The sequence below is a fragment of the Scatophagus argus genome, chromosome 13 (assembly GCF_020382885.2).
Source record: "Scatophagus argus isolate fScaArg1 chromosome 13, fScaArg1.pri, whole genome shotgun sequence".
Classification (NCBI taxonomy): Eukaryota; Metazoa; Chordata; class Actinopteri; family Scatophagidae; genus Scatophagus; species Scatophagus argus.
The window spans coordinates 7,003,145-7,017,618 of record NC_058505.1 but is presented as its reverse complement, the minus strand read 5'-3'; the positions used below and the strand labels follow the sequence as shown (position 1 = coordinate 7,017,618).

The window sequence follows — 14,474 nt, the reverse complement described above, 5'->3', positions numbered from 1 at the left end:
ATTAAAGCAGACTTCAAAAAGCTCCCGGAAGAGGCAACATTTAACATGTAACGGCTGATTTAATGATCATCATGACCCCTGCCAATGTCAATACTTCATGTCTTTGCTCATTTGACTCATAATTTTGATATCTATAATTATAAAGAAAACACACAAATGTGTTTAACAGCGAATTTATTGCATAATCGCGATGTACTAAAACACAACAATAATTTAACATAAAAATAGAAACAACTGCATTTATTTCACTGCTCCCATGACTTCCTGTCACTAGAGTCTACTGTCAGTAAGTCATATTTCATGTGTTAAAAGTCTTTAAGTACACTTGTGAGACGCTTCATTTTCTCTTCCATGATTCTCTTGTTAGTTTCTGTCTCCTCCAGGAGCTGACGCATTTCCTCCTCCACTTCAAACACCTGAAGAAGACACGACACAACACACACACACACACACACAAACTTCTTTAAACACTTTTTTCAAACCCTGGTTTTTCAAATTCAAAGCTTTTAGTCTTTTAATGCTCTGTTGGGTGAAATATAAATAAACGAAACTGGCATATTTAAAGGCAAGACAAGTAACTGGTTGACATCACAGAGGCCAGTTTTATTCATGATATTCTCAAAATGCATATCTGCAAGACAGGGTTTGTCCTATTTTTTAGTACTGATCATTTTTAAAATTTCTTTCTGAAATTGAGGAGATTGTCTTTCAGAAAATTGTCTTTCTGAAACTGAGGACGTAATGTAAGATTTTCAGTGATACAATCTTTCCCCTTTGATACAATAAATTGCAAATGCAACAGTGTCGTAAGCAACAGGGGCATGTAACCACTTTTGAACATGGTGAAGCAGATAAGACATAAAAAAGCATACAATAATATGCAATCAAATATGATGAATGTCTACTATACTTACCACACACAGACTAATCCTTATCAGTATCAGAGTCAGAGCTAGACTCGGCTGTGCTTCATATTTGTCACACATGAATACACTCTTGCAAGCACCTGTTCTGCCATCTTGGGAGGAAAATTGTACCTTCTGATTGGCTTGTTCAATCTGTTTCTGTTTTTCATTCGCCAGTCGAAGCAGCTCAGCTTGATGTGCAGCCTGGACAGACTCTAGCTGTCGACGAAAAGCATCATCCACACACTGCAACTTCTCTACTGCAGCTCTGAAAGACAAACAACAAATCAAATATTACTTAAGGAAAATCCCTTGGAGGATATTGTCCTAATGTAAACACAATCGCACAATTATCGTATGCACTTTTTTTAGGGTGGATGGCTCTGGAAATGAAACACAAATGAAAGCAGTGCTTGGACGATGATAGCACAAATGTATGCACATTCTGTGGAAATAGAGAATGAACACTTAATACAAAAAAAACAGCTTCTTCAAAACTCTGACTTTTATTTTTACAGGATAATGATGATCCTTGATTTTAAATGATTATGAATTACATTCTTGTGTGATACTGTGTCATACTTGCGTGCGTCTTTTGCTTTATCTCTTTCTTCCAGCAGTAAATGTTCCTTGGCATCAAAGTTCTCTTTCATGCGCTTCACCTGGCTCTCCAGTCGAGTAAGCAGGTCTGCCTTCTCCTGCCACCTCTTACTGGAATCACTAATATAAAGAATCGACACAGAAAAACAGAAAATCAACAATAATAATAATGCATGTCTTTAAACATGCATACTGAGTTACCCATACTACTAGAAACACTGGCTGTACCTATTAAGTAATACTTCAAAATTACTTTGATACACTGTTTATAACACAAAATGTTCTGGTATGTCTGTGTCTCTCTGTATTTGTGATGGGATGCTTGCCTGTAAACTCTTTTCACCTCCTCCAGCTCTGCCTCCTTGTCCTCAAGCTGCTGTTTCAGCTCATCCTTGCGAAGGCTCAGAAGCTCCAGTCGTTCCCTCAGCTCGGCCTGCCGAGCAGTTTCCTCATCCCGCTGCTGCTGGAGCCTCTTCTGGGCTTGAACCGCCTCCTCCCGCAGCCTGCGAATCTGGTCATCACGCTCCTGCAAGGCCTTAGACAGCAGGAGGGCAAAAGAGACAGAGAAACTGTTTTACTGTGGTTCAAGATAAAAACAAGATGAGACAGACAGATAAATTCATAATAATAATCAGAGTATCCCACTACCTCTTTGAGTTTACGGATTGTCTCTGTCTGGTCATCAACGATTTTGGCTTTGATTTTAAGGGCATCGTTGTCCCGCTCATTCTGTTTCTTCTGAGTCTGTAGCTCGGCGCCCAACACCTCTATCCTGGCCTCCAGGCGTCCACGATCCTGAGCCAAGGATACTCCTAGTAAAAAGAAATACATCAAATTGTAAATTTGATCATGTCTCTTATGAGAACACTTCTTAAAGTTTACTGCTTTAAAGCCTATTTTTATTATAAAATTTATTCCCCATAAATTTATTCTATTTTTACTGACAGTGCCTTTTTGTAGATTTTAATGCCTTATACCAAACATTTTGAATTTTCTTTTGTCTCTTGTGTTGCCTAAGTGTATAAGAGTGTGCTTCTCCTAAATAACCACCAGATGGCAAAAGAGTATACAGTACTGTACAGCAAACAGCTAATGTCTCCTTCATACGGACAACAGAATCTCTAAAATGCTAAGTGTGACTCTGTGCATGGCCAGTATGGAGAAAGATGAACTAAAGGAAAGCGTGTGTGTTTGCTGATAAACTAGCACTGGTTTTCAGTGTGTGTGTGTACCATCAGGCTCATTCAAAGTCCTCCTGGACATCTCCTACCTTGTTGAGCGAGCTCTTGGCCCCAGATCCTCCTCTCTGCCCTGAGGCCGTCTATCACTGACTCCTGAGCTGTGAGCTGAGACAACAGTCTTGCCTTCTCTTTCTTGAGCAACTCCAGCTGCAGGCCGAGTCGTCGGTCCTGCTCCACCTCTGCTTCCAAGGAATGCAGACGGCTCTGGCAGAGGCACAGAGAGACAGCATTGAGGATCAGTGGCCATGTGTCAAGGCTGACAGATGGAAAGGCAGCTGGACCCATTCAGTATTCATGATGTCTCAAAGACGTCTCCCACTGGCTTAGGCTGAACATTTTTTTAAAAAAGCGATGACTGATGCCCAGAACTGGTCATCTGTAATGTAAGGTTTATACTGCACACTCTGGTTTTTCAAATTTGATCAGACAATTTATTCTTAATTTCCTCTGAAACCTTGAAGAAAAAAAAAATCTGTCAGAGCTCACTTCACTGCTGTACCTTTAAATCTGTGACAGCGTCTCTCTTGGCTTTGATGAGTTCAGAGATACGGTTCTTCTGTTCTTTGACCATGGCTGTGAGCTCCTGCACCAGAGAGCCGGATTTTTTCTCCCTCTGTTGAGACTGGGCAAGGGTTGCCTTGAGATCCAACAGCTCTGCATTCATCTGATCACAGGCATCCTTTACCTGAAGAAGCAGAGAGAGGATATGGAAAGTGAATGAGACGTCTAGGAGTTGAACGGTGAAGTCCAATCATCGCCTGACTTGACATGTTTATCAATTAATGTCACATTCAAGGTCTGACAGAGTTAGGGATTTAAGGAAAAGCAAATTTTAAAAGGTTTCAATGAGTGAGGATTTGGCTGACAAAAATATTGCTTATTTAGACTTTCTCTACAGCCAAAGTTCAGAGACTTAAATTAGAAAACCGTGCAATTGGTAGTAATCAAGACTAGATTAAATTTTGTGGAGAGGTTGAATAAAATCTGTAACCATAACAAGGAAGTACAAACTGATTCAAATCCAATAGTTTCGTGTAGCTTTCTTTCTGTGGCAATCACACATACTTGGCCCAAGTGATGATCCTAATTCAATCTAAGCTTTCGCCAGACAAAAACAGATAAAGAGTCTGTCTAGTCTGAGTTCAATCCCAGTTTAACCACTTCACTTTTTAGCCAACTCAGTAATAATTTATCAACTGAACTGCACAGAGAACGTAAAGTAGAATCTGAAGCCACACTTCAGTGATTGCAGGCCATCTGTGTGGCAGGTGTCTGTGTTTTAGCAGACCTCAGAGAAGCGAGCAGCCTCGATGGTTAGTGCCATGCGGAACTCGTCCTCCAGAGCGGCGTACTGCTTCCTGCCCTCTGTCAGTTTCTCCTGCAGCTCCACCTCCCGCTGGGTGTGTCGTTGTTCCACTGCAGCAACTTCTCGCGCCACTGCCTCACGGAAATCTGCCCCGTCTGGTTGCAGCCGCAACTCCAGCTGTTTTCTGTAAGACAATGCAAACAAGGTTGATACATTGTTTAAAAGGCTGCTGGGTCATCAACACAAACACATTAGCCTGCACTGTGTAACTGGTGGGCCATAACATGCATTTTATCTGAATCCTTATTTTGGATGTAGCAATTTCTGAAGGAATTTGTTAAATTACAAATTAGTTACCATTTTTAAATAGCCCCACTTTCAAAAAAACTTTTTAAATCATAGGTTCATCACTTTTCAAATCTGTCTTGAGAGAATAGTCAGGTGACCATATGAACATTTAAACAGCTTGTTTCTTGCTTTTAGTGCAGAAACATAACAAAGACATACTGTATGTTAGCGTTTCTCAAAGTCAAGGATGCTTCTTTGGTATGATCCCAGTTGGGTCCTACAGAAGCTAGGCAAGACCTCTTCCTAGCAGTTCTTTCATTCTCCTTCAACACTTTCATAAAGACCCTGTGAAGATCATAGTTACTTTCAGGGTGCTGAGGTTACAGTCCTTTGCAGAAATTGAAAGGTGCTGGACATCGCAACATTTCAATGATGCAACATCTTTAGCCATTTGAGGATGCTTCCGTGACTCTGAGATGCACCATCTGTCACTGCTTTCCAGCTAAGCCCTCCCCACAAACCAGTCAGAAGAGCAGAAACCCCCCCCCCCCCCCCACAAATACAGAAAGCCCTCATGTTAAATAACCAAAACTATTCTAATTCTGATAGAAAATGTTGCATCTATGTAGGAACCCATCACTCATGTGAAGAAATCAGGATCAAATATAATACCTGTGCTCTTGTTCCCTGGATGCCAGCAGTTCATGAAGCTGCTGCAGATTGTCTTTGTGCTGATGTACTGAGGCTCTCTGAATGTCCAACTCTCTCTTCAGGGCTGCGGTCTTGTTCTCCACCTCCTGGCGCCGCTTCATCTGAGAAAGGTCAACACACATTTTATACCCGCCTGTCACATACTGTGAGAGCTGAATGACCCTGTCTGCTGAATCCTTTCATCTGTCTGCATTTATTCACTCTCAAGGAGAGTCTAAGGTAAAATAAAGAACAGTACTTTTATATTTGCATTACCTTTAAATGAAGTTTCCCTCATTTTTATGTTGAGAATTGATAGCACCGCCAGAATGAATGTACACTGTATCACAATCTGTACAAAGTGGTGATTTAAGTGTCCTCAGGCCTACTAAAACCAACTACCTTACCTCCTCAGCCTGCTGGCGAGCCCTGAGTGCTTCTGCCTGGGAGATGCTTTCCTCCAGTCTGCGTAGCGCACTCTTCTGTTGTTCTTCACTGCTGCGGGCCTGCTCCAGCTGCTGAGTTAAGGACTGACACCTCCCCTCCAGCTCCTCAACACGAGTCTGCAGTTCAGAGCGGCCCGATCGCTCCTTCAGCAACAATTCTTTTAGCCTTGATGGGGAGAAAGCATGATAGCAGTATAGTGTGCAAGGGCAGCAGAGGTAATACCCTGAATGTCTATACAACCACTACCAGCTGTGGGATCATTTCTGTGTTATGTGTTTTATCTGTCACTGTTAAAAATGTGATAGCCTACGAAACTGCAGAAATATGACATTATGAAATTGTCAAAAATCTTATTTGCAGGCAGATAAATTGGAAATATAGTTGAAATGGAAATAGGAAAAGCAACATTGCATGAAGGGGCATTCAAGTGAAAACACAACAACTGAAAAATTAAATCTGAGAACACAGGACAGACAGTACAACGATGAAAATATGCAAACGCATACAGTAGTTCTCTCTTTAAACCTGCTGTGATGACTCCTTTCTCTGTAATGTCTCTGCTAATGCGCGAGCGAGTAAACAATATCAGCCGTGCTCAGCGTCATTAGAAAGTGACAACTAAGATTGATTCATGCAATACTGCTGACATATGCTTGTCACAAGGCCCCTAATTACACCCATAATGCAGATTTATCTAGGCAGTGTGTAATGCAAGCGAGAAAACATGCATAATAGTCACACCTGGCTCTATCTGTGCAGTGCAGAACTAAAGAAGCTCACAGCCAAATAATCCAACATGTATGAGGACAGAGAAAGGAGTACTTAATCAGATAATTATAGCCTCTAGTATATAAATGTAAGGAATATAAGCAGGATGGGTTCATAGATTAGCCATCTTTAAACTAAATAGCTTTACTATCACAGACAACTGCAGGTGTACTTTAAGGATTTGGGGTAATGGAACCAAAGTGTGTGCTTGATTTCAAGAGAGGCTATGGGGTAATGATAGAGAGGAATTTTAATGGTGGGATGGATACTCATTGTTCAAGGGTAAGACCGGCAGACAGGCAGCAGGTCCTGATCTCAGGAGAGCTAATACAAAAGATGAACGGGCTAGATATGGATGAGAATCCATTATGCAGTTGACAATTAAAATCCACAGAGACAAGTTCAATTATCCCTTTTCATCATATCTGCTTTAGAGCTAATGCGCCATTTCATGTGGAATTTGTGTGCATAGCGCACACACGTTCACGAGCATCCGTGTGTTTGACCGCTTTTCCTCTTACCTGTCAGTGGTGTGCAGGGCCATGCTCTGAAGGTCTTTTTCCTCGCTGACCTTTGTCTGCAGGCATTTCAGATCCTCTGTTAGCTTTCTCACAGCCTGCTCAGCTTTCCAACGCCTCTCCCTTTCCTGGTCACGCTCATCCACAATAGCCTGAGTCACACATACACAAAAAACACAAACATGAAGGGAACATGAGTGACTGAATACGAGCAATTTAACGACATTGAATGTTACAAAGGTTTTGTTTTGTTTTTTAAAGAATTAGTAAGTTCATGTAAAGAATACTGAGAAGAATAAAGAGGAACCCCATGGTTTTCAAACAGCAAAGTCTGTTTACAGCCCTTGGGGAGTGTTACTATATATGTGAGGGAAAAAAATCTGTATAAATCTTTCATGGACTACCCGTAGTCTGTTAAATGACCTAAAGTGATGTCAGCTGGGGCAGCATCACACACAAAAAAAAATCTGAGTGTGTATGGAGTTTGAAAGATGTGATTTTAACAGACCTTTGTAGCCTGGTCCTCATCTCTGCTTGAAGCTACATTACTACTGCTATTAATACACACCTGCTGCATCGATTTTGATCCTTTTTCGGACAACGTACAATGCTAAATCAGTGGAATGGCAGAATGTAATTTTCCAGCTTGTGTGGGGTACTCTAAGGTGATATACTCTAAGCCAGGATGAAGGCTGGAGTTAACTACAAAAAGAAAAATCATGGCTGGTATGTTAAATGGAATGAAAACATGCTATCCTTATGCAACAATACACTAATGTGTGTTTCATCCATTAGCCTGACTGATTCGCTTACAACACAATCTAATTTGATGTTATTTTACATAATGGAATTAAAAAATGTGCTACCAACTTTCTTTGCAATTATTTTTAAAACGGATGTCTGTATTCTGCTCCTGTCTGCACATGTTTGTTAAGAGCTTTGTGTAAAATAAAAAAAATACAAGCAAATGAATGCTTTCACAGATATATAGGTACAAATACACAAAGGATGTCTACTGACCTATTGCATGGGGACATAACCTTTTTCATATTACATTCACTCAATAAAAATAGAAGCTGACATCCAGCCAGCAGGTGACCTATCCATGCTGTAGTACCCTATAGGTTTCTTGCTCCTCAGTGGATTTGGTTTTTTCGCCTGAGGCCTTAGCTGCTCTCAAAGGTACCCTCCTGGTTGGCTCTGCTGCGTCTATACCCCCTGTGCTGGCAGCCTTCCTCCTGGGCCCCACAGCAGACTTTGAACTCCTCTGTTTATGATTCTCCTGATCGCTGCACATAAAACAAATCACAGGTATTGAACCAGCTGTAAAATTGATTATAAACAGCCCTCCAGCTAATGTCTGGCTTTATAAAGGTCAAAGCAGATGACTCACTTTTATATGTAGGCAAAGTTTGAACAACTTGGAGCTACCACTTTAAAATCACCTTGCCTTTGATGAGGCCAGTTGGGAGCTTACTAAGTTAAATTAGTGAATTCTAAGCACGTGCCATCAGTGGTTGATGAAGTAAGATGAGGGGGAAGACCAAGCATGGTCGTTAATCATGGGAGCGAGATGACAGCTGTAATTTCTAACAGAGACGATGTGGGTTTACAACATCACTCTGAGAGGAAAATGTACCATCCCGTTTGAGTTAAGAGGTAAATGTATTTCCTCAGTCATCAAGAGACTGGATGATGTTAGATTGCACTCTTCAGTGTTATAGTGTCCAACAGTGCTTGAAATGTCTTCACCCAGTTGAGCTTCAAAAGCCATTAACAGTAAGTTCCTAAGAATTTTAGGATTTGTGGAAGGTGGCAATTAGCAACTATCACAAAATCAGGGTGCACATCTGTAAACTTGATGGAAAAATAAATTATTTTAGCACTAGAGTAAGAGCATTTAATTAGCTCTGAGATGTGCAGGTACAGAAATACCTGTCTGATCTCCGGCCCTTGGTGTCCTTGGGTGTCATCCTCGACGTTATTCTGTTACCATGTTTTGGGATCCTGGTGCGCCGCCTGTTTTCCTTTCCACTATCACACTCACTTTCTGACGTGCGATCTGTGTCCCTCTTGGCCTTCCGTACCGTCACCACAGGATGAGTAGAGCTACTGGACTTATTACCTGCAGGGGCCTGAGTAAAAATGGCAGAAATACTTACAATATCAGACTGGATAAAATTAATATTCAACTATAAATTAACAACAAATGAGTAACACTTATTTGATTATTTGATATTTGATTAAAAGAAAGGACTTCACACTATAAGTAAACAAATAATTTATTAGTAAGACGTCCACACATGCTCTTCCAAAAAAATGTTTTCTGAATTGTTAAAATACAAAAAACACTGCTATATCTGATGAACGATTCTTAATAAATGAGTTAATGGCTGTCAGCAGTGTTAAACAGGCACCTGCTGGATGAGCTGGGACACCTGGTGCTCCAGTTTCCTGATGCGCTCTTCATTAACGGGGTCTGCTGGATCAGTCACAGTGGAACGAACCGGCTGGAAACTCTGAGGATCTGGCTGTGGGTCTGGATCCGTGATTGCTTCGGCAGCAAGCCGCTGACGAAACTGGGTCATAACCTCATCAATGCGGGGTGTGGTGAGAGGGACATCCCCTCTAACCTGCCACGGAAACTTAAATTAGTTTTTTCCATTTCACTGGGAATACTTTCTTATATCAGGGTTCCCACTGTGGGTGCGTTACAGTCCACTGCAGCTGGTTTTGCTAATGAGAAAAACAGATGGATATTACCATCTGGTGCAATGGATGTGTAAAGTAACTTAATGATTAAGAGATCAGATTCACCAACTGCCACTATCCTTATATAAACTGACTAAATTGCATAATAATCCAGCAATTCACTGATCACTGGGAATCTTCTATTTACAAAGGCTTCTCAGGCTCAGGGCAACACAGTGGTTCAGTGATAAGCATCGTCACTTCACATCTAGATGGTCTTAAGTAATTAAGTAAGAACACTGAGAAGGCAGGTTCTGCAGTGGAAAACTACATTTTTTCTGTTTTTGTGTATGACTTTTCCAAATCCAAATATACAGATGGGGGAAAACCTTCAAAGCAGGATTCTGGAGTAAAATATTTTGGATACAAAATGTCACATCCACTAAAGATAATTTCTATCCTATGTGAGGTCATTTCAACGCAAATGAGGAATACTTGAATTATTTTGCATTAGGGAACTTATTAAGAAATAAAAAGTCTTACTGTGTAATTGTGATATTTTACTATGCACCATTTTCTTGGAATATTTTACAAGATTAAACTCCATTTTGAAATGCTGTTGTCACAGGTATTCAAAAGCTATTTGGGGGGAATTTACCTGTTTTAAAGCAAAGTATCTCTCATGACTCTCATGTCCTATTTTATCATGCTATATATGAGCATTGTAAATCAAATGTCTGTTCTTCTGTGACTGTCTTAAAACTTCTAAGCCCCGATGCTGTCTCTGAGTGTCTCTCCCAAAAATCGGAATTTATCTCAAGAGAATTCCTGGTAAAATAAATGTTAAAAATTTAAGATTAAGATTAAAGATTAAAGTGACATATTTTGTCATTGGAAGGAACTCACTCCAACGAAATTTGTTCTCTGCATTTAACCCACCCAAGTGACGTGCACACACACACAGCAAACCCGGGGCAGTGGGCGACCGCGTGCAGCGCCCGGGGAGCAGTGGGGGTTAGGTACCTTGCTCAAGGGTACCTCAGCCATGGACACCGGGACGGGGAATCGAACCAGCGATCCACCGGTTACGGGTCCGACACCCTAACCGCTGATCCACGACTTCAATTTATTATAATAAAATATTACACTGTAAATATAAGGCTAAAAGTGGTAGTGTGGCATCAAAAATTACCGCTTCATTATGACTAGCATCTGACGATAGCAGCAGGTCCACATAGTCCTCCAGACCCGGGATATCACGAGGACTAATAAGATCTAGATGTGATGGATTTCCTAGCCGGTCCAGGCCATCCAAAACAGAGATCTGTGGCAAAGACTGAATGACAATCTCTCGGTAACCTGTGGCAAGACAGACACAAACCTACATTAGAAGAACCTGACAAGAGTAGAGCTGTATGACTGCCCTGGAACACCATTACTGACTACTGCCACATCAGTGGTTTAAGGCGCAGATAAAACATGAGGTGTTGTGGTCGGTTATAAAATCAAACAATCTATATTTAAAAGAACAACCTCACTTCTGCATGTGCTATCCACATAGGCACTATTGATGTGGCTCACATAATGAGGTCTGAGCCCTGAAAATATAAGTCTATTTGCGCATATTGACAGCAAGGGTTGTAAGAATACTTTAAGTACGTCCTTATGGATTTAAATGGATTTACTGTGAATTAATCATGAACATTAAGACAATGATAACTGGTGCACAACATAACTTAATGAAAAACAGGGAAAGAGTTTTACATTGATATACCTGCTGTCAATATAATTATTAAAATTGTGAATTTGACTTCCACTAATTTTTTATTGTGCTTTCATTAAAGAAAATACACAGGAGGTTTTTGAGTCAGTTATTTAACATAAACTAATAATTATCCTCTGGATTAGTGAGTGATTCATCAAAAATAACAGAAACATAAAAAAGAAACCAGCTGTTTTTAACAAAAACTCTTTTTGAATGTCCAACAAGTAAAAATCTTCCTTATTCACGCAGCGTAGAGTAATCATTAAACTGAACATCTGCAGAAATTCCTACTCGGGATTCTTCTGATTTTGAATGATGTGCTTTGTGGTGCTACTGAATTGTATTACATTGTACTTTTTCTTGCCTTACCTGGCAACCTACACAAAGGGTTGTCTCTGCCATCCTGGCTCAAAGTGACTTCCCTTAAATCTTGCAATCCCAGCAAGCATTGCAGGAGATGATCGATGCTGTCCAGCTTGTTGCCTTGGAGACTAATGTGTTTCAGCTTGTGTTGCAGGCCATGAAGATACAAGAAGCCTAATCAGCAGCATTGAAATGTCAGTCACTTGTTAGAGTTTCCATTTGAGTGAAAAAGAAAAAAACCTCCATTTAGTCAGTATTCAACTCACCAGTGATGCTGTTTATCTGATTGTAGGACAAGTTTAATCTTGTTAGGTTCACAAGGCCATTCAGTCCTGAATTAAGGGGGGGGGGGGACATTAACAACTGAGTGATTTTACAGCTCATAAAGCAGTGACAGCAACATCAGAGTAAACACAAGACTCCGTAATGAAGAATTATTACTTGAAGAGCACATAAATAACTGAAACAATTATTGTCAGCGTGACCGTGTGACTAAAGACTCACCTTCAACCTTGGTGATTAAGTTGCAGGATAAATTTAAAGTCTTTAGGTTTGTGAGGGAACTTAGACCCTCAATCTTAGAAATGCAATTGGAAGAAAGGTCTAAGTGCTGCAGGTGCCAAGCTGAGGTCAGGCCCTCGATCCTCGGGATGTGATTGCAATGCAGAATGAGTGAAGTTACAGTGGCACTCAGTTGGACATCTAGTAAACTAAACGGACAGAGAGCAACAAGGTTAAACAACAGATTCAGCATGGGAGAAAAAATATTGATCATTTCATGTCCAGACTCATTTGCACTACAGGAAAAAGAATTATAAAATTTGGAGGAACAAATGGTTGTTTTATTATTGATCAACTGCTCAGTAGTCCAAAACCAAAAGATATTCAGTTTAAACACACACACACACAAACACATATATATAACAGATCGACACTGGAATTTTTGTTTGATTTAATGTCCAAAACAATTAATCAGTTATTGTTGCAGACTTTCAGTGAATCCATTAATCGACAAATACAGTTCCAAAGCCTTGCATTTAATGACCTAGGACAGTGGTCCCAGACATCTGAGACTGTGATCGTGTGAACATGAAGCAAGAACGTCTTGAGTTCCCTAATCACAGATTATGGCTTTAATTTGGACATGAATTGTAATCAGTTTGACTAAAGAGTTATTTCTCTATATCTGATTTATTTTTTCATTTGTAAAATATTTTCAAAAGAGAGGAAAGTATTAAGGCTGAAACAATTATTTGAGAGATAGAATAATACTTGGCCATTATATTGATAATTAACAAAATAAAGCAGAGATGACACTTTCAGGTTACAGCTTCTCAACTGGAAGGATATGCTGCTGTGCTTGTCATATTTAATTTTTTAGTCAATCCAACAAACAATATTAAGGCTCATTTTAAGTTTCCAGTAAATTTAGTTCTGCTTACACGTAAATGTTTTTTAAATAGTAATCCAGTAATGCAGATGCCATATGACACTGACGAGCCATTCTACTGCACGGGTACTGTTCCTGATGATATTTCTACATTTTGTTACTTAAGTGGCTACTATTTTAAAGGACTTTTACTTGTAACCTTGCGTCCTATACTTAAGATTATACACCAACGGTTAATACAAGCCAATGTTTTTAGTAAAATGTTGAACAAAACTTTAAAAAAGCAGTGGAAGTAAACATTACCTTGTAATCTTCTTGTCAATAAGACTCAGATCCTTGTCTCCCATAATGACATGCAGCTAGTGATAAGCCTTAAACGTAAGTCTGCATGCTAATAAAACGAACAAATCTACTCCTGCTGTCACATTAGTTAAATGTGCAGAACACTTGCTAGAAATTAGCCACCTAGCATCTTAGCAAAAGTTTACAGGCGATCGAGCTCAGGGGGCAAACTTACACCGAACCGTTTACAAAGCACAGTTACAATAGTTGAAAAAGCTTAGAAGTATACGGTTATATTTTCTAACAACCAAAGCAGTAACTGTGAGTACGTTAAAACATTTGATAATGTTCTAGCTTCTCCTCCGTCGAGTTGAACTAGCCGCTTCTGGTAACGAACTTCCTGTTTACATGACGTTGCTAACGTCAACATCCGGGAAATCTCCTCCAGCTAAGGAAAGGAGTTTCATTGCCTCCGTCCAGGCTCTCCGTACAGTTAAAGGGCTATCAATTTACAACATTACATTTTATGCCTAGAAAAATAGAGCAAACGCAAAATTCACGTCTACAAATTAAATGGCTTGTTGCTTAAGAACAATGTTTTAAACTATTTTTATCTGTTAATTAAGACCGAGAAGGAATGTCTGCTTAAATCCCTCTAATTCACCAAACAGTTTAATAAACAGCTGAGCATAATTTTGCCGTTAATGCATGGAAATTATATTGTGTTTCTCTGTAGCAGACTTCAGACACTGCAATATTTAAGTGTATGTTTTATAGACCCCATCTTAATAGGTATCTTCAAACCTGAATTTATTTATTGATTTAATTCCAAAAATAGGGCTAATAGGGAATTAAAATTGGTGTTTGGCCTCTGCTGCAAAGTTATGAAACCTTTGGCATGTAGACATGAACTGCACGACAAGAACTTGATAGTGTGCATATGAGCGTATATGTGACAAAATGGAGCCAGTAAATACTCTATGAATGGAAAAGAATAAAACAAAAAAATTAAAATATATCAATTTTGACCAGAGAACAAAGGGTCAGAAGAACATAAAGCTGATGACTGATTCACAGTGCAATACATTAAAAATAAATGGCTACATTTATGCTTGCTCTCCCTAAGTTATAATTCATAAAACTTCCCACATTAGACTTGGGGCCTGTGAAACAATGCTTACTGCGAGTTGTGCATCCTCGCTCAACTATGGCTAATCACA

At 39.8% G+C, this 14,474-nt stretch overlaps 1 protein-coding gene across 1 annotated transcript; it reads right to left on the bottom strand.

Moving 5' to 3' along the window:
• Nucleotides 1-148: 148 nt before the first annotated feature.
• lrrcc1 (leucine rich repeat and coiled-coil centrosomal protein 1) lies at nt 149-13,683 on the bottom strand. Its single transcript, XM_046409284.1, has 19 exons — nt 13,276-13,683; nt 12,087-12,292; nt 11,849-11,914; nt 11,589-11,756; nt 10,647-10,813; nt 9,181-9,396; nt 8,699-8,898; nt 7,881-8,052; nt 6,767-6,915; nt 5,438-5,642; nt 5,013-5,152; nt 4,035-4,236; nt 3,246-3,431; nt 2,776-2,950; nt 2,154-2,317; nt 1,832-2,040; nt 1,488-1,625; nt 1,038-1,173; nt 149-416 (listed from the first exon to the last, which is right to left on the bottom strand). The coding sequence occupies exons 1-19, from the start codon at nt 13,317-13,319 to the stop codon at nt 306-308; spliced, it is 3,054 nt and encodes a 1,017-aa protein (XP_046265240.1). The 5' UTR covers nt 13,320-13,683; the 3' UTR covers nt 149-305.
• Nucleotides 13,684-14,474: the final 791 nt, after the last annotated feature.